Here is a 22,117-nt window from a genome sequence, read left to right as displayed (position 1 = left end):
TCAGAAGTTTTTAATCTTATGTATTTTTGTGGAAGATGGAGGAATTACCTATCAACTTGTAACTTCCGCCCCTAAAAGGCATACATGGCCATTAGGCCTCTACAGACAGAGCCAGCACATATTTTACTGACTTTATTTGGCACGCTCGGTGCCACTAAACTTGGCAAAGGAGTTCTTACGATACATTGCCTTGCACAGGTATCTATTTAATATGCAGTGCAAAAGGAAATTCTCTGGAGTAAGGTCAGGGAAAGCTGTAACTGTATTTCTAGGCAAGCTTGTATCTCAGAATGTGATGCCCAGAAGCCAGAGATATGAATCCATCCCAATGCCATCTGTGGCCCATGGTTTGAAAGGATTCTGCCTTATGGTTTTAAAATCCTTAAAATCAGGTATGAAAAGCAGCATAGTCTTGAAGGAAATATCCATGGAGCAGTAGCAGCCAGCATATCGGCTAATTACAAACCGATTTTGGGTGGTGCTGTTTTCCGTATTTGATGATTAGTACAAAGTTTTTACAAAAGTTTTAAAGGCTTTCCTGATGAAGTTTAAGCTGAGACCTGAAGGATGAGTTGGCCTTATCCAGGCGGAAGTAAGTATATGTGTTTAAAGCCATGGCAGGGGGCTGGGAAGAAACAAAGAACACGGCACAAGGAGCCAAGGGACCCGGATGGCTGGAGCAGAACGAGAAAGAGGAAGCTAAACTTGGTGAAATTAAGCAAAGTAACATTTCCAGCTCTAAAAGAAACCGTAAACTAAAACTGAATAGTTTTTAGACAGTATAGTACAACTCTTTGAAAACAGAGTTAGTAGGGTTGTTCTGTTTTTTACTCATGAGCACACTATATGACAATGTGAGTTTAATGTCAATATATACATAAATTATTACATAAACTAATAAATTGCCTAATTCAGGGATACCAAAATTATACACTTAAAATAGACTGGCTTTGGGAATTCCCTGGCAGTCCAGTGGTTAGAACTCAGCGCTGTCACTGCCAGGGTCCCAGGTTCAATCCCTGGTTGGGGAACTAAGATCCCACTAGCCACATGGCGTGGCTAAAAAAATAATAAATTAAAAAAAAAAATTTTTAATAAAATAGACTAGCTTTCAGTATAGATCTCATCCAGTATCACTTATTTGAGTGACTCAGAAGTTTATTTTTTTTGGCTTTTATTTACTTATTTTTTTTACATCTTCATTGGAGTATAATTGCTTTACAATGGTGTGTTAGTTTCTGCTTTATAACAGTGAATCAGTTATACATATACATATGTTCCCATATCTCTTCCCTCTTGCGTCTCCCTCCCTCCCACCCTCCCTATCCCACCCCTCTAGGTGGTCACAAAGCACCGAGCTGATCTCCCTGTGCTATGCGGCTGCTTCCCACTAGCTATCTATTTTACGTTTGGTAGTATATATATGTCCATGCCACTCTCTCACTTTGTCACAGCTTACCCTTCCCCCTCCCCATATCCTCAAGTCCATTCTCTAGTAGGTCTGTGTCTTTATTCCCGTCTTAGCCCTAGGTTCTTCATGACATTTGCTTTTTCTTAGATTCCATATATATGTGTTAGCATACTATTTGTCTTTCTCTTTCTGACTTACTTCACTCTGTATGACAGACTCTAGGTCCATCCACCTCACTACAAATAACTCAATTTTGTTTCTTTTTATGGCTGAGTAATATTCCATTGTATATATGTGCCACATCTTCTTTATCCATTCATCCGATGATGGGCACTTAGGTTGTTTCCATCTCCGGGCTATTGTAAATAGAGCTGCAATGAACATTTTGGTACATGACTCTTTTTGAATTATGGTTTTCTCAGGGTATATGCCCAGTAGTGGGATTGCTGGGTCATATGGTAGTTCTATTTGTAGCTTTTTAAGGAACCTCCATACTGTTCTCCATAGTGGCTGTACCAATTCATATTCCCACCAGCAGTGCAAGAGTGTTCCCTTTTCTCCACACCCTCTCCAGCATTTACTGTTTCTAGATTTTTTGATGATGGTCATTCTGACCGGTGTGAGATGATATCATCTCATTGTAGTTTTGATTTGCATTTCTCTAATGATTAATGATGTTGAGTATTCTTTCATGTGTTTGTTGGCAAACTGTATATCTTCTTTGGAGAAATGTCTATTTAGGTCTTCTGCCTCAGAAGTGTATTTTATCACATAAAGCAAGAAATATTGTCTTATTTTGGACTGCTGATAAAATAAGTTTCCCTAAGAGAAAATATATTTTCCAAAAATCTTGCACTGCAAGATTTCATTCTTGGTAAATGGTAGAAACTTTTTTTTTTTTTTCCTTTTTCAGGCCTAATTGATATGCAAGAAGGCATGTTTTTGAAGAAAGGAAAATACTGCATAGATAGTATACTATAAGAGGAAAAGATATACAAATAGCTTAAAACATCATCATACCCAAGCATATGACACTGGGAAGGTAGCATTTAAAAAAATTTTCTCTGGACTAAAGCATCCCCGTTTATAACGAGGTAGTGAGGGGATAGATAGATAGAAGCTAACTTAAGGTCCCTTCTTCTATGACTTAATCACTGAAGCCCATTTCTCTCTTAGATACTCATAAAGCAACACATACAAAATTATTTTAAAAACTAACTTTTAGGTTATTGTAGGAGCTTATATACTTAAGTTCTGGGGGGGAGAAAACATGACATTCAGTACATGCAACATAGCCAGGTAAGAAGGCAGCACTACTTCTCACATGCATAAAAGGGGATTATGGACCTGACACGTGCAAATTGCCAATGTTCTTTCAGAGTATGAAGCCCGTATAATCCAAAATTGACCTAATTTTACATACTCTAAAGTTTTAGTACTAATAGCGAATTATTAAATTTAGAATTTTATTTTGGTATATACTGATATACATTTTAAAGTTGTCTAATTTTTTAATCTTGATTCTTATACATAGCTCAATCTTTAAACTTTAGAGAAAGAACCTGATAACCAAAGATCAAGTGTTTTTATCAGTTATATAATGACATACTGCCTGGATCAAATGGAAGCTATTTCAAAAATACAATTATATATGTATCAAAAGCCTTAAAATTTTGCATATCTGTTAAACCAACAATTCTACTAATAGAATTTATTTGAAGAAAACAGTCATGGATGTACACAAGATTCAATGAAGTGTCATTTATAACTGTGAAAAGATGTATATAGTCAAAATGTCCAATAGAAGATTAAATAAATTATGTTTCAGCCATACAACAGAATAATAAAGAAATAAAAGTAGAAGACTATGTAATGACCTGGGAAAGATGTTCACAATATATTAAGTGAAAAAAGCATGTTACAAAACAGTATGCAAGTATGAGCCCATTTTTATAAAAATATACATATTTAGCAAAGTAAAAGGACAAATCATATTTACCAAAATATTAACATTGTTTTTAACATAGTAGGATGATAGTTGGTTTTGCTTAACCACCCTTTTTTGCCCATTTGAATTTTCTGTAATGAAGATTATTTTTTAAATGGGAAGGTAGTGAGGGAGTTATTAACTTCAGATTATCCCAGTTGTGCCCGCAAAAGCTCCTTCTGGCAAAGTAAATGTTTCTGTCCAGCCTGTATCTAGGAAATTGCTTCTCCCTTATAATGTGAGTGTCCTTCCAAGATGACATTCACTCAAAGTGCCTTTTAGGCAAACTATACAAGAGCAATTGTTGATTTAAAAAAAATAATAAAGAGACTCAAGTTAGTTATCACCAAAAAGAATAGGTGAGAAAATACAAATCCTCACTCTAAAAAAGGAACAACCCAAGTACAATACTAGTAAATTATACAAAGTTACATTATCTAAATTTAGTTTATTGCAAAGATCAAGACAGCACACTAGAAGCTGGCGGTTTCTCTTTCGCACCATTCACAGCACTAACTCTGTTCTTCACTTCATTCACTCACCCATGCAAAAAAGCTCTGTATACACACAATGATGTCTGATATTTCTTGGTTCCCATAGCATAATAGGAAACTTGACATTTCAATTAAAAAGGTAAAATGAGGACATTTACCATCAGACTATGAAATTCCTCTTCTGGAAGAGGATACTATATAGTATTTGAAGATATGCCTTTGGAAAAATCATATACAAAATGAAAGGGGCACCATTTCAAGAGCACTAGGACTACATTAAACTTCAATGAATTCCAACACTCATAATAATGTAACTCAAAAACAAATCTAGTCTTAACAAAAGCTCCAATAAACTAAAACTATCTTAACAGGCACAATGAACAGTGTAAACACTGTTAACGGGCACCAGCTTGAATAGGGCCGACAATATTTGCTTCTGCATTCACACTTAATTTCTCAATTACATTTTTTTAAAAAAATGGTGCTGCTTAAGCTATGAATGTTTTACAAAAAAGTTAATAAATATGGCAAATGCTAAAAATCTAGCTAGGTTATCATGCAAAGTATTATATAACCAAGACAAACTCAAATTTATAATAAAGGCAACTTGCATTCAAAATGAACTCTACCCTTATTTTTTATTAAAAGGGCAAACATCATGAATTAACCCAGCTGCTTACTTGAATTATTACAAAAGTAACATGATTCAATATGAAAATAAGAAACTGTCTACAAATCTCTGACAGTAATAAACTGCAATATACAATGCATACAGGAGTCATACAGAGCAACAAACTCTCGTACAAAACAAAAATATTTTAATACCTTTAAAATCCAAATTTTTCTTTAAAATCATTCATGAAAAAGATTCTCAAGTCAGAATTAACACCTCAATTAGTCAAGCATTGGGAAGCTACATTACAACTATTTAATATACAAAGAGACATCTTTTCACCAGTCAGCTCCTTCTAATGTCTCTGTTCCGGAATCATACAGACTCAGTTCTCTACACTCTCCAGTCCATCATTTCTTCGGATCATGAAAACTGAATTTGTTGAACACCAGAAATCTAAGATTTGAAAATTTAAATTGAGCAGAATTAAAGAAAAAATAGTTTCCTGTATATTATAAACATTCAAAGAGTAAAAACAACAGACGATGAAAAATAAGTCTAGTTCCCACCCCAAATCTCCATTCTCTCTACCTAAGGAGCTACTTCAATAATTTGTGTATCTTTACAGAAATCTATGCAAATACATTCATTCCCTCAATATCCATGGGGGATTGGTTCCAAAATGCCCTGTGGATGCCAAAATGCACAGATGCTCAAGTCCTTTTTCTTTTTTCTTTTTTTTTTGCAGTACGCAGGCCTCTCACTGTTGTGGCCTCTCCCGTTGCGGAGCACAGGCTCCGGACGCGCAGGCCCAGCGGCCATGGCCCACGGGCCCAGCCGCTCCGCGGCATGTAGGATCTCCCCAGACCGGGGCACATACCCGTGTCCCCTGCATCGGCAGGCGGACTCTCAACCACTGCGCCACCAGGGAAGCCCGCTCAAGTCCTTTAATCGGCCTTCAGTATCCATGACTTCTGCATCTGCAAATTCCATCTGCGATTCAACCAACCACAAACCACAGATCGGAAACATGATCCATGGCTGGTTGAATCCATGGGTGTGGAACTCGTGGATATGAAGGGTGAACTGTATGAACATCTGTGTACATATCTGTAACCATTAGAGAATACTATACACAGTTATATATTTTGAGAAAACAATTTTTAACAACCTTTATCAGATTCTTAATGTGTTGACGTTAACTACCTGTGATTAAAAAAAATTAATGAATATAATTTTTTTAATTATTTAAAGTATTAATAGAAAGAAGGTACTATACCTGTTGATATGATGTTGTGTAAACCATAACATTTTGTTGCTGACCATCTGCAGTTATTAAGCCAGCTGGTAACTGGTTAGCTAAAAGACAAAAAAAAAAGTTAAAGCAGGAAAAGAACTGCATCTGCTTTCTTGACCTGAACCTTAAGGTTGTGTGATTTTTTTCCATTTAAAAAAGTTCCCTAAAAATGCACATTTTTTTCCTATAGCATTTTTCAGTTTTCTTAAGTGTACTTTCGCTAATTAATTCCCCATGGGCATAAAAGACTGGATGGAGTTTCTGACTCATAAGTAGACCTACACTGTGAGGCCTGGTTGGGAGCAACACTTACATAACTAAGCAACATATATTTTAAATATGAGAAATATATATATACATATAAATTTTATATGAGAAATATAATCACCATAGGACCTTTTATTTCACCAATATGACACTCAATTTTTTTTTTTTTGGGGGGGGTACACGGGCCTCTCACTGTTGTGGCCTCTCCCGTTGCGGAGCACAGGCTCCGGACACGCAGGCTCAGCGGCCATGGCTCACGGGCCCAGCCGCGCCGCTGCATGTGGGATCTTCCCGGACCGGGGCACGAACCCGTGTCCCCTGCATCGGCAGGCGGACTCTCAACCACTGCGCCACCAGGGAAGCCCAACACTCAATTTTTAAGAAACCTTCAGTTCAAATTTATTTAAATCACAAGATTTTATATTATAAACAACAATTCTCAATACTCCTCTCATGTGAATCTTAAACCAAAAACTAGGGACTATGGAAATCCATTAGAACTACTGGTGAAAGATTATAATCTCTGCAGAATTAAAATTTATACGCTTATCCCTCACTGACTTCAAATATAAGGGCATGAACTAGTAAGAACTATTCAAAATAGTGCTATGTCAAAACACTCAGTGCTAATATTCCAAAAGTTCTACTGCAGACATATAGAATTAATCACTGCCAACAATCTACATGACTCGTAAGAACGAATGTAGCTGCATAAATGTATCATAACACTGCTTACTAAATGCCTCCTCTGTAAGCTCTTCACTTAGTCCATCTGTAGCTGTGACTGCTCCACCAATTCCTTTCTCTCCTTTCATAGCCTGAGGAAGGGAAATCAAACAAGTAATCACTATATTCAAAACAACAACAACCTGTTTCCTAAATGAGAATGCTTACTTATTTCCTAAAATTAGGAGCTTCTATTATTACAAAATACAGAGTATTTATTAGTGCTTCTGGTTAATAACATATGGAAAGGTCCTTCAAAATGCTGTTATATATGCAGTAGTCATCACAAGACAGTGTTAGTAATGACCTAGAAAATCTAAAATATTTATGAGTAAAAATAAAGTTATTCCACACTACATCAAAAGGAAAAGAGAAGTCTATTTACAGATGAAGTAGTCTGCAAAAACTGTAAATACCCAGCTTGCAGATCTACTACAAATGATCCAAGTTATCATTTAACTATACTTGCAGCTCTCGGCCAGCACTACAGCAGCCAGTTTGGAGTTTAAAATTCCTAAATCAAAATTACAATTTGGATCAGAGACCTCTAAGTTTCTGTCCACTCTCAGGTTCTAATGATGCTGAAGATTTGGAAAAGTTCTGTAAAGAATTTACACATTCTCTTCCTACTTTAGTCATTCTGTGCAGATATCACTAATTTAATGGGATTCTAACACTAGAGACATTAAGAAAGTATTTTGAAAGCAATGTGGATCTGACACCCAAGTTGGAGTGTAGAAATAAATATGCTGATCTCAATTCATTTTCACAAAATTCATACCACATGCAAAGAAAAACCAAATAGGAAATGTAGAAGAATTCAATCAATAATAAGAAAAGGTTATAGTTATAATTCCCTTTTTCTTATCTAAAAGGCCGCAAGCTTTGAGATGCTACTTCTTTTAAATTAGTAACAATAACAGCATGTGCTAACATTATTGAGCACTCTGTATGTGCCAAGCCAAGGGCTGTACATGGATTATTTTACTTAGTCCTCTCAGTAACTCTGTGAGGTAGGTACTATTATTATTAGCCTCACTTTACAGACCAGGAAACCAAGGCCTAAAGTACTTAAACAGGCTGCCCAGGGTCACAGAGTTCAGCATCCAGATGGTCTAAATCCAGAGTCCATGCTCTTAATCATTACACAACTATGCTGCCATTAGTAATACAAAGGAAGAAAGAAAGGACTTCCTATTTAAGTTCAGTAATGTAAGTGATTACATACTTCTGAGAAATGATTAATACATTTAAAAAGTTAAAAGTGAATAGTGTATCTTATTTTCTTAAAAACATAATGGGAGACACTTTACTTACCTCTCTGAACTTCTGAAGGTATAATTTCAGAGGTTCTACATAACTGTCGAAGCCTAAGGTAGACATGGCAAAGAGAATATCTTCTCCATTGATTGTCTTCCGTTTCTCTTGATGGCATCTTTCACTTGCTTCAGATGTTATAAAGCTGATGAACTCACTTACACATTCTTGAACACATTCTTTGGCATCTTTTGCAATCTGAAGAGAAAAATCATAGGTAAATCTGCAGGGAATATAACCACCACTTTCCTAAAAACCTGCAAAAATAAAAGGCTATTCAGAAGAATATAAATTTCAGTTTATGACTGTTAACCTTTAACCTTCAAAATGTATGCTGCTAACAGTGACGTAACATATGCTATTAAAATTGCAACCCTCATTGAGTGAGACTGAAAACTTAAATACAAATGAGAGAAGCCTTGACAACTGTTCACACAAAACAGAATTTAGGTTTAAAAGCAACTACTGGATGACCCTACCACCCCATAAAAATGAAAACTCTTACAAACCAAGTGCCCCAAGAAAATCAGTCCTGTTATGTCTGGAGTGTACTGTGGGCTAGACTTAGGTACCGCTTCTCTGCCCTGGCATTTCCACCAGTGAGGACACCAGAAAGTTTTTAAAAACAAACTGAAAACTAAATTCACTGTAAGGCTTACAAGGGAGTGAAATAATGACATCTGGTGACATTTTTATTAATAAAGATACAAAGTGTCCGGAATACGTTTTGAGTTTATGAAAAAGCCTACCAAAAGAAGCACACACCTGCCATCTCATTATAAAGACAACTCTTCACTTAGTGGTCTAGGGTTTGAAAGTGAAACTCTAATAGATTAAATCATGCAATTCCAAAGCCACTTCTAACAGGAATGACAAAATCCTCTGCTGAAACATACTGTCTTTCACCTCCATGCCTATTTTACATCCTGGTGAAAAGTAACAAGAGTTACTGCATAAATGCAGTCAAACAAGATAATATAACCTGAGCTAGATACATAACTTTAGATGTTCCAGCAGCTATGCTAAAAAAAAAAAAAAAAAAAGTGAAATTAATTTCAATATATTTTGCTTAACCTAGTAAATCTAAAATATTATCATTTAAACACAGGATTCCATTTAAAAATTGAGATATTTTAAATACTGTAAATCAACTATACTTCAATTAAAAAAACATTTTAAAATTGAGATCTCTTTATCCTTTCTTTTATACTAAGCCTTCAAAATCTGGGGTATGTTTTACATTTACAGCACATCTCAGTTCATTCGGCCAACATTTCAAGTGCTCAATAACCACATGTGGCTAATGGCCACAGTACCAGGCAGCACAGGTCTAGCATAGTAAGCAATTATCAGCAGTTGTGCTTTTTTCCCCTTAAAACATAAGGAGGACCACTCAAATTGGAACTTCTAGGCTTCGTGATATATTTTAATAATGTATTTCTTTGTAAGCTTTATTACTTTCATAAGTATTTTCAAAGCTACAATAAAATGAGAGAAACCTTATTATGCAATACAAAACAATATACAAAGTGTGGACTTTAGTTCAGACCAAGTGATAAGTAGAGTGACAGTGAGTTTTTAAAAGCTGTTATAAGTAACTGTATATACAGTTATTTCTCCACAAGACAAAACTACTTTAAAAGATCATGCCAGTTGAATTAAATGTATGTTACTATTTTTAACTATAGAGAAAGTTTCCAAACATACAGATTTGGGGGGAAAATCCTTACTACATCCATCAGCCCAACATGGTCCAATTTTGCTGCAACATTACGGAAGTTACAACTTCATATGCCCAAAACCTGATAGTTCTGACAATGCACTTTTTTTTTTTTTTTTTTTTTTGGCGGTACGCAAGCCTCTCACTGTTGTGGCCTCTCCTGTTGCAGAGCACAGGCTCCGGATGCGCAGGCTCAGCGGCCATGGCTCACGGGCCCAGCCGCTCCGCAGCATGTGGGATCTTCCCAGACCGGGGCACGAACCCGCATGCAGGTTCGGCAGGCGGACTCCCAACCACTGCACCACCAGGGAAGCCCACAATGCACCTATTTTTAAAACGATTCTTAATTCTGTTTCATCTGCTTCCAGCAAGTGGGGAGCAGGAGCGCCGCTCAGCAACCAAGTGTGTACAGCTGAGATGTGTGTTTTGCTGAAAGGGTGAATGACTGAAATCAACAGCTAACTATATTCATGAAATATGTGTTCATGTAGTTTTACATGCCCTCCTCCCCACCCCTGAAAAACAAAACCCAGTTAAATTCTCCTCAGCATTACCTTTCCCGTTTGAGGTATGGCATTTTTCATTATCCTTGCAACATTTGCAATTGGAAGATATATATCTTGTTCTCTAAAACTTTCTTTTGAACCATTTGTGTCTTCATGATCATTCATGCTGTCCTCAGTATCTAAGTAAAAATAACAGGTTTATAGCTTCTCATAATTTTTCCTTCAAGATAGAGAAGACTACCTCAGACAATCTAAGATAAGAAACATTCTGGTTCATTTTCTAATCGTTTTTAGGGATTAGGACAGCAGTTCTTTTCACAATTTTCTCAGGGCCATAACTGAGCCTCCTCATTAATTTCAAACCCACTGCCTCGAATACTCTTATCCTCAACTCTGCCTACTAAGTCCTACCTACCCACTCTCCAAAAAGCTCAAATACATCTCCACAGCACCTTCAGAAGTGATCTCTCCTTTCACAAAATATCTCAAACAAGTGCTTCTTTGTGTCTCTTCTCTAACACATTTTATAATCCTTATTTCTCATTCCCCCTCTTAGATTTTTGCTACCTGAGGCCAGGGATCAGCTTTGTGTCCTTCCTAGGACTTGGTACAGCACCTCCAACAGAGGAGGTGCTCATAAATTATCTGTTACATAACTTAGCTATAAAATAGAAGAGACTGTGATCTATGGCTCCATGCATATAACAAGATTAAAAGGGTGTGTGTTTATCCAAAGCCAAGTTTATATAGAATGGAAAAACTGGACTTGAATATTACTAACCCAATTGGATTACCACTAATGTAGTAATAGTTTATGAACAAAGCTATAGCAGTAATCCAATGTTCTTATAGAAAGTAAATTTTTAGATATAACTGAAGCTTTCATAGTACAAATAATATCCTTTTATGATTAAATGCAGTATCTTGTAAGTAAACTTCCCACTCTTTTATTAATATATGTATTAAATAAGAAAGGTACTTAAGTTGATTCAGTTTACATTTTTACATGTTTAAAATGATGTTATCAAAATTAACTTGTTTGAATATCTGTTTTAGGATGGAATAAATAATCACCTACCCCCAACTGCCTTCTACAAAAATATATCTTAGTGTTTTTTAATCTTACACATCAGAATGCCACAAAAGCAAATTATTTGATAGGCCAACATAATACTGCCATTCTACTACAAGTTAAAACAATATTGAATAAAAACCAAAACTAAGTCTGTTCATAAGTACCAGAAATATAATAGCTAGCAACCACCCTCTAAAGAACTACTCAGTTTATCAATTGAGTAAGAATTCGCCATATTTAATACTTAAGTAGGAAATCAATAACAAATCATTAAAGAAACTGTACCAGCTTTAAAAAGGCATACTTTTATAGAATTATTTTCTAAAACCCATCATTCTTTTGAAGACTATTTCTAATAAAAATAGCAAAGTATACCTTTTTAGACTATCACTAAACTGTGACACAGAGTGCTAATTTTCCTGTAAAGACAAAAGTAACATAGAACATCACATCAATAAAATTTCCACTTTCTAATTTGTTCCTACGTGTGAATTTGTTTCTAATTGTGTCTTTCTTACCATCATGAGGCTGTATAACATAATGACTTCCTCCAATATAGTCTGCAGAAATTCCTAGTTGAGAAGCATCTGTGGTGGAACTGTCACCATCCATCTATGAGGAAAAAAAGCTTTCAATAATCTTCAATAAAACTTGTCTAAAAACTACATAATAGATTCAGTGCTCATAAATTGTCATAGGATGAGTCAGTTAAATTTTTCATAGCCTTAAGCTTACTAAAAGAAAACATATTTCTTGATTTGGAAACCTTTTGATAATTTGCCTATGATTCAAGATTCCCTATTCACCCTCTATTAAGTGATAAGCCTACGACCAACGGGGAAACAAAACAAGGAAATGAATTTAAAACACACACGTCTTTCTTTTCAATTGCATAATCATCAAATATAGTATAGGCAACCCTGACTTACAACCTAATTTATCTCTGTAATGGCAAGCAAAGCCAAAATCAGCTTAGTAGTTAGCCACCTGGATATATCCAGCCTGTTCAGCTCTCCTGCTAAAGCCAGATATTCCTACACGAACTTTTTTGCTCTCGCTGCAAACTTTCTTTGCTATCTCACAGAAGTTCCACAAGAGACAATATCCTGGTTAAAACTGTTGTTTGGTATAAGAAGCATATGGATTCCTTGCACAATTCTGTACCCATGCAACCTAAAAGTACACCCACATTTTGAACAAGCTCATCACCCCTAATTCTAGTCAAAGGTTAATTTTCTCTTCCCCCACCCTCAGACTTTTGACTCGTTAAGGAAAAAAGAAAAGGAGGGGTCAGGGAGATTGGAGATCTGCATATAAAAATAGGAAAATGATAACCACAGACAAAAATGAGAGTTAAAATGACTTTTGGTTTTTTTTGCTGTACGCAGGCCTCTCACTGCTGTGGCCTCTCCCTTGCGGAGCACAGGCTCTGGACGCGCAGGCTCAGCGGCCATGGCTCACGGGCCCAGCCGCTCCGCGGCATGTGGGATATTCCCGGACCAGGGTACGAACCCCTGTCCCCTGCATTGGCCGGCGGACTCTCAACCACTGCGCCACCAGGGAAGCCCTAAAATGACTATTTTAAAAGAACCCTGGGAGTTCCCTGGTGGTCTAGTGGTTAGGATTTCACGCTTTCACTGCTGTGGGTTAGGGAACTGAGATTCCCTGAAGCCACACGGCGCAGCCAAAATAAAAATAAAACCCTGCTTAATTTTACTCAGAGGTAAATGATTTCTAAGAGAGAAAATCTGGGCGGGGGTGCGGGGCGGGGATGGACCCATAAGCCCTGAACTGTCTCCATTCCAACATGGCAAATCCTGGAAGTCTTTCTGCTTTGCAAATAATACTATTCAGAACAATAAGGGACTGGCTAATTGTGGCTGGAAAAATTTTGAATGCATTATCTGAATAAAAAGCATAGCAAAAATTAAGTGTAATTTACATATGCTTTCAGGCCAAATCAAGAAGAGACAGTTGATGCTAAATGTTTATCAAGGCCCAGGACCCAGCACAAACTTAGTGTTATTAACCGCAATATCTGAGTCCTTATGTAACACCTCTTCCTTTCCATCTCTGTTGGATTTTTATCTAATACTAAAATACCAGGCTAGTTTCCAAGTCTTCAATAACATGGCATTTCTTTGATGCATCTGTTGACTGTGGTATCTAATTTAACTGTAAATACAGATACATTTCCATAATTTATATAGCTGTTTTAAGGGGATAGAGAATAGAATTCACTTACTTTAATAATTTGTGAAAGTACAGGGTACCTATTTATGATGCTTCTTAGTGCCCTCTAAGAGAAGGTAAACAGCAGTCAGTGAGCTCTGATTTAGAGTCTTATTGATCCCTGAAAACAAGCATCCCTACCGGTTAAATGTATTTCTATATAAAATGGAAATAATAATTTCACCTTCCCCATCTTAAACAGCTAATATATGTATGAAGCATTTTCCAAATATAAAATGCTATTTTGATCCTAAAATGCTATAAAGATACTAGGAGAGTTGTCTTTAATAGATATGATGATGGATTTATTAGCCATGAAAGAGAGGTCAATTAGGATAGCTGTGAATGGATTAGTTTTTACAATGCCCTAGGGGAGATCAAGGTGCAGGAGACAGGACCAAAGTGGTTAAAAGCCTACAACTAAGAAACAAATACAGTTTGTTTTTTTGGGAAGCGGGGTTGGAGGCAGTTACAGAAATCCTTTGCTAAATCAATGTCCACAGGATAGCCTGAGTCTTTTTAAATTAGCTGATGAGCAAGACCCTGTTGTAATAACCATGATCTGAGAGATTAATTTATAGATATAATGTAAAAAAAGTGTTAAAAGCAAAAAGTTTAACTCACATTATCTTGTCATGCACTGGAATTAGCAGCAAGATTATCACCTGGATTAAGAACATTAGCCTCTAAACCTCAGTCTTCTAAAAATTACTTCTGAAAGTATTTCATAGAGTTGTTGGAATTAAATAAAGACTAGAAACCTGCTAAGGACAGAGTCTGGCACATAGTGTACTCAGATGTCAGATCTCACCCTCCCTCCTTTGAAGATAAGCCACATGTCATCTGCTTAGCTGTATGCGTCTTTGGTTCTGCAAGTTTTAGCTTTTCTGTCATTTCACCACTCCTGTCTTCCTCTCTTCTTTCTACCATTAAAATCCTGCCCCATACTTTAATCCCAGTGTTCACCCATCCTCCTGAAATCTGATTTACCCTATTCTGTAAGCCAAAAATCAGTGTTCCCATCTTGGAATCCCCAAGGCTCTTAGAATCTTCCATTCAACAAGCTGGCCGCATCTTTGATGCTTACAATATGCTAGCTATCCTCCTATATATATATAAGAAATGAGGGGGGTAACTTCCTAGATACATCCCAAAGGCTTTTTCTAGGTCTAAAACTTCCTATTAAAATTCACAATTGTAGATTGTAAGCCAGTGAACAAATATTTACCGAGTAAGCACCCTGTATTTATCAAGTCTGTGCTATGTGCCGACAACGTCACAGGTCAACAACAAAGACAAGGTCTCTGTCCTCATCTTGCAGAGAAGACAAATGTTACGTAAACTGGGGTCAGGGGGACGGGGTGGGGAGCACAGCCTATTAGTATTTCCAAGGCACAGGCTCTGGAATCAGATCACCTGGTTTGAATTCCCTGCAACTTACTGGCAAGTGGGACGAGAATAGTACTTACCATGTAAAGACATACCATAGTACGATAGGAGTACTCAGTAAATGTTATATATAGTTATTAAATAATGACAAATAATTAACTAATTGCTAGTGCCCAGTGCTAAGGAAAATAAAGATGTTTTGTTATATGCTTCGGGAGTTTATTCCATAAGGAACCTCACTAGTCTAAAAGAGTCAAGGAAGGCCGTATTAAGAAAATAACGTTTAAACTGAGACTGAAAAATGAACAGCAATCAGTCAAAGAAAGATGGGACGAGAATGTTCCAGGCAAAGGAAACTGAGAAACAGTACTGGTGGGCTGATGAGCTAGTAGAGGCTGGGTCAAGCAGTATCTTGTGGACAAGAGTAAAGCAAAGAAGAGTTTTAGCAGAAGAATGCAAATCAGATTTCTTTTTAAAAACATCACTCTGGCTACAGTCCAGTGTAGAAAGTGAACTGGAGGGGAGTAAGAATGGCGGCAGAAGTCCAGTAAGGACTGTAATGCTGCATTTAGGGCATGAGTTCAGGAAAGATGATGAACATTCCCAGTATCAACAGGACAGCAGCACTGGACAGCAGAAGCAGAGACTACAGAGCTTTTTCGTTGGTAAAATCAACAGACTTGGTGGCTGACTGAATAAGAGCTGGAGGAAGAACCAAGGATAATGCTGGGATTCTTACAGCTGGGGAGACAGATGGCTTTCACCAAAGAATGCAAAAGGAAGGGAACAGGAGTGCTAGGAGGATGCAAAGAGCCTAGCTGAAGTTGGTGACCATAAATGTTTAGTGGAATCGGTATGTCCAGCTGTGATACTTACAAGCCTGGTAAGAACAGAGACCCTGAAGTGTTGAATTCCATCCAGACAACAAAGAGGAAAGAGCATGTAGAATAATGACGAGAATGGGTAAAATGATCAATCATTAGCTCCAAGGGAACTGAGAAATATGGACAAAGAGTAGTTAAAGCCCATTAAATTAACTTTATTGACTATTCTAAGTATTTAGTTTAACCGGTAATATTGTTCTCTAAAATATTATGCGAAATAAATGGTCAGCTGTCTAAGCTAGTAAATTTTATTCTATAATTTTTTGATGTAGCGGTATCTTAACTATACTAATAATCTGTTACACAAATGCGATAAGTAGTGCCCTCTTCAATATGTTTAACATTTTTGAGCACTTTCTAAATACCTTATGCAATGTTCATGACTCCATGAAGCAGGTGAGAAAATTGAGGTTATGTGAGGCTAACGACTTGCCAAAGGTGGCAACCTAAATGAGACCGAAGTCCAGAGTCTCAGATGCGAAGTACTTTATAGTACTTGTTCCTGATAGTTTTTCAAATAGTCCTTAAGCCTATGTCTTTAATTTGTCCTCTAAATTCTGAGTCTACTGATTGTATATTAAAAATCTTCAAAGATGCTTCTCAAGCAAGGACAATATTAACTTCCCCATTTTCAAAATGAAATTGCTATGAGAAGTGAAGGTATGGTATAAAAAGCACTTAGCAGGGCTTCCCTGGTGGCGCAGTGGTTGAGAGTCCGCCTGCCGATGCAGGGGACACGGGTTCGTGCCCCGGTCCGGGAAGATCCCACATGCCGCAGAGCGGCTGGGCCCGTGGGCCATGGCCGCTGAGCCTGCGCGTCCGGAGCCTGTGCTCCGCAACGGGAGAGGCCACAGCAGTGAGAGGTCCACGTACCGCAACAACAACAACAAAAAAGCACTTAGCAAAGTACATGATACACAGTAAGAACTCAGCAAATGTACCCTAGTATTATTACTGTCCCTTCAAATACAGTTCTCATATTCTTCCCAGGCATAAAAAGTCTTCTCTCTTACATGACCCCTTTCACCTGTTCTGTGGATCAATTCCTTTTTATCTCTTTGAGGATAAGAAATAATACAAAGATTCCTCATCTCTAGTACCAGCTTCTTCATTCTTCCTTAAACATGCTTAGTCTCCCTCATTAAACACACCAAGTACATATAGACACATACAAGCTTAATTCTGCTCCACACTCTGTCTGGCTTATCCTCACCCTGACAGTCCTTACACACCTCTTCAGTCCTATTGAAACTCTGTGACATGTGCTTTTCCATCCCAACATGATACTGAAACTGCTCTCAAAAGTTGCCAAAGATCGTGCCTTCAACCTACTTGACTGTTCTTTGTAGTGCTGGCCACTGCTGACCCCACATTTATGCTTGGAATTCTCTTCTCCCTTGATTTCCAAAGCAATATTCTTTCCTTCCCACATCCTACTTGTTAGTTTTAACCAACAATCGTTTTCTCTTTCTTCCCTTACTTTCTTAATAAACTCATTAAACATCATTTCTATGCTCATAAGTCCTACATCTACAACTATATCATGACTGCCACTCAAGCAAGCCAGGCCTGTAGAATATGTCTGATATCCCACCACTGCAAACTTAAGATACCGGAAAATGAAATTCACCTCCCCCATCCCCTGCAAGGAGGCAATGGATAAGAACTCCTTCTGAACTGCTGCAATTCCATTGTTAATAATGCCATCTCTCTACGTACCCTTCCAGGCTAATTATACCAGTGTCATCTTAGGTTCTTCCACCTCCTCCAAGATCTACCTAATCTGTTTAAATGTTTTCTGGATATGCCCTTCCTTTTCTACTTACACTGGATTACTATCCAACCTACCTGGGTACATGTAGTTTTAAGACCAATCTCACTGAAACATTGCTTCTATAGCTCTTGAACCTATAATGGTTCTAAAAGTCTTCCGCATCAAATCCAAACCATTTCATGGCTTTACATGAGAGGTTCCCCTACTTAACCTAACTAAACTGGTTTCCAACTCTATCTTCAGGGCTGATTTTTTTAAAAAAACCTTATTTAGGGACCACCAGGTTCTTTTGTTCTTGTTTTTGTTCTTCTGTTTTAGGAGTGAGGCAATCATGTCTCAAGGAAGTTGTGACATGCCTGATGTTACAGATGTAGTATCAGATTCAAGATTAAGTATCCAGACAGGTCACGTGGCATCTCTTCACTGGATTATCCTGTGAAATCCCCACCTGGACCATGCAGATCTACTGCCCAGCCACTGAACATAAGTCACTCACCCCTACCTTCAGGCTTTTGCTTATGGTGACAGCCTGCACCTATCCAACCCCACTCATCCTTCAAGGCTCAGTTCGAACCCTGCAGGCTCCCTCCATGACATTCCCAACTACCAAGCCCACCACACCTCTCTTTTCACTTGTGCTACCCTTAGAACCAGCATTTTCTGTTCCACACATAACTTGCCTCTAAGTATTCAATTTGACTAAAGCCCTACCAGCTAAACAGATAGCCTCTTGAGAGCTGGGATGGCTTTTTACCCTGTAGCCTGGACAACTCTTAAGGACCCAGAGGAAACACTTAATATATGCAAGTCCCTAGAAAGAAGAAAGCAACAGGAATGAGGAGAGGTACTGTCTGGCCTTGAAAGGCATTCATTCTATCAGGAATCTCCAATATAAATCAGTTACAATTTTGTTTCCAGCTAATTACAGTTCAAATCAAATTAACAACCAAAATGATAAAACATACTTACTGTCAAGAAATACTTTGAGAACCGCGTTGTCAGTGGTACTCAAGAACACCTGCCTAAAAAGGTGTCTAATCTCTGCCCAATTCCAACCTAGAAGATAAACATCTATTAGTAGTAAAAAAGTTAGCCTATAGGCTTTCTTCCTAGTAAAATTTAAAAAGGCACATATAATTTTACCTACTATTCTTATTTAATGGAGTGCATGGCTAAAAAATGGTGCAAAAAGCAAGCACCCAATAAATGTTTGTTAAATTGGAAGATATATTTTGGAGAACTTACAAAAAAGTTAATGCCATCGGGGGGAGGTATTGCTTTTCCAACATAACCCTATATTTAGTCATGTTCATCATAAATATTCATCACAACACACCAAATTATGTAATATGCAAGAGACCAAAAATCATGTTAACATATCTAAACTATTTAAAATATCGACACCCAGACACGAACACCCCAGTTATCAACGTAATTTTTTGGTGATGATTTTCTTATTGTTTTAGAGTGCGATTTAGAGTCCAAAAGCTCAAAAGGCGAGACAAATTTACCTCAGAGTATAACGCTTTTAAATATCTCAGATTATAGCGGGAAGAAGATACATGTTGCCCAGAGAACAACACAATTAAGACCTTTATCATTTTAAGGTACCACCATTTTGGACTCAAATTGCATCTCAATAGAACTTCCTTCTCACCTTAAGGCATAAATAGCCGAATAAACTAGCATCTATAACAATGTTACAATCTCCCTTTCTCATTTGCTTTTCCTTTTCTCGAGTGAAACGATTAAATGGAGAGTGGGGGGAAAAAAACATACCCTTTCAGTGTTAATTTTTAAAAGAAGAAAAAAATACCGATACACATTCAAGCATGAAATCTAGTAAATGGCAGAAAAAATTATAACCACTGAATTGAATTTTAAAATGCCATTACAAGGGTCCAGGCAGCAAAGACTGGCTGACATTGCCCACTGTGTTATAATCTTAAAAGGAATTTCTAATTTCTTTCCAAATATCGTCCTCTTCCTAGCCCAAAGCTGCCCGGAAAATTCCTTCCTTGTAGCTATAAGTGTTATTTTTTAAAGGGTGTCTCTGGGGGGGGTAAAAAATCCTCAGAATCCTTAAAATATAGAAGCTGTAGATATTTATGTATTTTTGCTGGGGAAAGGGGTGCCACACCTCACCACACTCACCCAAATAGTTGAGTCGGTATATATTTAGATTCGGTATATCAAAGAAAAACACTATCACCTCATATGGTATATATTTTCTTAAAGGCAGGTTATGATATATATGAAAGCTCAAGGGAATGCATACATCTGTTTAATGTTTAAAGAAATGCAAATTTGTATCCAAGAAAAGCAGTAGACCCTTCCTTCCTCCACCCTCCATTCTTTGGCATCAAAACCAGAGTTTTGCATCAATATAATCCTTAAATTAAAAACTACAGCAGCAGTGTGAGGAAGGAATAATTGCCTTTTAAGGTATTTGGGTTAAACGTTCAATACTTTACAAATAAAATCCCTATTTGTTAATGCCACTTACATTGATCGGTTTACCTCATCACTTTATATTGCTGATTAGTTTCCATAGAAGAAAGCCGAAACCATCCCAGTGATTCGTGGCACGAACCGTGGAGTCCATGCAGGTTAGTGGGATACTATTTTTTTTAAAAGGTCATACGCTACCTAACCTTGCTTTAAATCATCTCATTAGAGTACTTCGGTCGAGATTACGACTTGTGGGTCCTCTAATTCTTTGTTCTCGGAGACTACTACTCCTAAAGCCTGACATATCCTCCCCGCCTCCCACCCAAGATTAAAACCTTAGTCCAATCCGTAAGGCTTCCTTCCCACCTTCGGGGCAAGTCCAGGGACCGCAAGCCGCCAGATGGCTGCATTCTTTACGCGCAAACCAGACTGCGGGGAAACCAAATCCATTCCTTCCTCCCGGGGACCTCGCTTCCTCCCCACGAAGGTGCGCGGACTGGCCCCGGCCCCACGGCCCGCCCGGCCGACCTGTCAGTCCCGCCCGCGCGGCGAGGACGCCCCTGGCGCGCATCCCCCCGACTCGCCCGGCCCGGGCCCGCGCCCAACGCCCGCCCGCCGCGCGGCGCTCGGGGTGCCGGGGCAGACAAAGCGGCCCGGCCCCGCCGTGCCTCCGCGGACCGGCGGGCGGAAGAGGGGCGCTCCCCGGGGACCCCCGCACGGCGGCCAGGCCCAGGGGTCAGGATCAGGGCCGGAGGTCCTGGCTGCGTCCCCCCGCCCCCCGGCCGGCTCTCCGCACAAAATGGAGCCGGCCGGGACGCCGCCGAGAGCGGGGCCCGACGGTGCCCCGGCGCCCCCTCCTCGGCCTCGGGCCCGGCGCTCTGCGGCGGCGGCGAGCAGGGGGCGGCCTGGCCCGCGTCCCGCCGCTCCTCGGCCCCGCGCACAAAGAGCCGCGCAGCGGCCCCGCGCTCGCTCCTCGGCCGGGCCCGCAGCGGGACAGGCCTCGCAGGCGCCCGCTCGGCCCCGGCTCCGGCCCGGGCGGGAGGGAGGGCGGGAGGGAGGCGAGTGCCCCCGGCCGCGGCGGCGTTGGCGGCGGGGACGGCGCCGGGAGGAGACGGACATTTCATTCGAGCTAAAGTGGAGTCGGTTTAGGAGCGATCATTGGCCGAAGCGAGACACAAACCTCCAATGCAGCCCTGGTTGGCTCCCGTCTCCAATCGGCTGTTTGGTTGGACAGAAAATGGCTGCGAAGGAACCAGTCCCAGCGCGGAGCTCCGCTTCCAGGACTCGGCCTTCCCTCCCTCCGCCGCGGGCCGCTTCCCTCGGCGCGACACCCTCCCTCCGCGCCTCCCGCGTGCCCGCCCGGCGCGGCCCCGCCCCGGCCCCGGCCCCGCCTCCGGCCCCGCCCCGTGCGCCGAGCGGCTGCAGCTGTGCCAGCCTGCAGAGCGGGCTGGGGGCAGCTGCCGTTAGGTGCTGTGGGTAGGTGCTGCGGATAGGTCCTGCGGGGCACGGCGGAGCCGGCCAGCGGCCTTCTTGCTCGGCGGGGGTTTCCAGGGACCGGGACTTAGGCGCGCTTCTGCTAAGGTCTGTGCGGACTTGCTTCCTGCGGTGTTTTCCCCGGACCTTGCGAAGCGTGATTTCTCAGCCTTCCCTCTCTTTTCAATCGCCTCCCTCCACCAAGTGCAAGTGTCTCATCCGCCTGCCTGAGTGCAGCCTGCCTGCGCCTCGATTTTTAAGATGGGGAAACCAAGGGCAGAAGCTGTCGTCCAGGGCAACACCCGAACTGCAGGGTGGAGTTGAACGGCGATTGTCTCCTGGGACGCTTTCAGTACCTCGTGTTGGCCTTGTGTCCCTGTTAATGTGGCCACATGCACAACGCTCCTTCTCACTCGGCCGCTGAGCTCCGGTATTCGTTTTTCAGATTCCATCTGAAGTTGCAATACTCTCCTTCAGGTTTAACAAGCTGGTCAGTCCAGG

General features: G+C 39.8%; 2 protein-coding genes across 6 annotated transcripts in view; one reads left to right on the top strand and one right to left on the bottom strand.

The window, feature by feature from the left end:
* Positions 1–22,117, top strand: part of HCFC2 (host cell factor C2) — an 85,263-nt gene that overhangs the window by 50,109 nt on the left and 13,037 nt on the right. The gene's annotated exons all lie outside the window — the stretch shown is intronic.
* On the bottom strand, positions 2,298–21,461 carry NFYB (nuclear transcription factor Y subunit beta). 5 transcript variants are annotated; one of them, XM_030856229.2, is made up of 8 exons: positions 21,324–21,461; positions 18,662–18,748; positions 11,932–12,025; positions 10,387–10,517; positions 8,113–8,310; positions 6,806–6,887; positions 5,785–5,864; positions 2,298–4,961 (listed from the first exon to the last, which is right to left on the bottom strand). In XM_030856229.2, the coding sequence occupies exons 3-8, from the start codon at positions 12,023–12,025 to the stop codon at positions 4,929–4,931; spliced, it is 618 nt and encodes a 205-aa protein (XP_030712089.1). In that variant the 5' UTR covers positions 18,662–18,748; positions 21,324–21,461; the 3' UTR covers positions 2,298–4,928. The 5 variants fall into 5 exon arrangements, with proteins under 5 accessions (XP_030712089.1, XP_030712088.1, XP_060162102.1 ...); XM_030856228.3 differs by lacking the exon at positions 21,324–21,461 and adding an exon at positions 20,199–21,145; XM_060306119.2 differs by lacking the exon at positions 21,324–21,461 and adding an exon at positions 20,213–21,145.

The sequence above is a fragment of the Globicephala melas genome, chromosome 10 (assembly GCF_963455315.2).
Source record: "Globicephala melas chromosome 10, mGloMel1.2, whole genome shotgun sequence".
Taxonomy (NCBI): Eukaryota; Metazoa; Chordata; class Mammalia; order Artiodactyla; family Delphinidae; genus Globicephala; species Globicephala melas.
Note: the sequence above shows the minus strand (reverse complement) of the source record. Positions and strands in the feature narration are given on the sequence as shown.

Bases quoted from the DNA above. Each gene is read 5' to 3' on its own strand.
- NFYB (XM_030856229.2), bottom strand. From the start codon at position 12,025: ATGGATGGTGACAGTTCCACCACAGATGCTTCTCAACTAGGAATTTCT. The intron at 10,518-11,931 runs GTAAGAAAGACA...ATTTTTACTTAG, and splicing joins TGTTATACAGCCTCATGATG to ATACTGAGGACAGCATGAAT. The intron at 6,888-8,112 runs GTAAGTAAAGTG...TCCCTTCCTCAG, and splicing joins ACCTTCAGAAGTTCAGAGAG to GCTATGAAAGGAGAGAAAGG.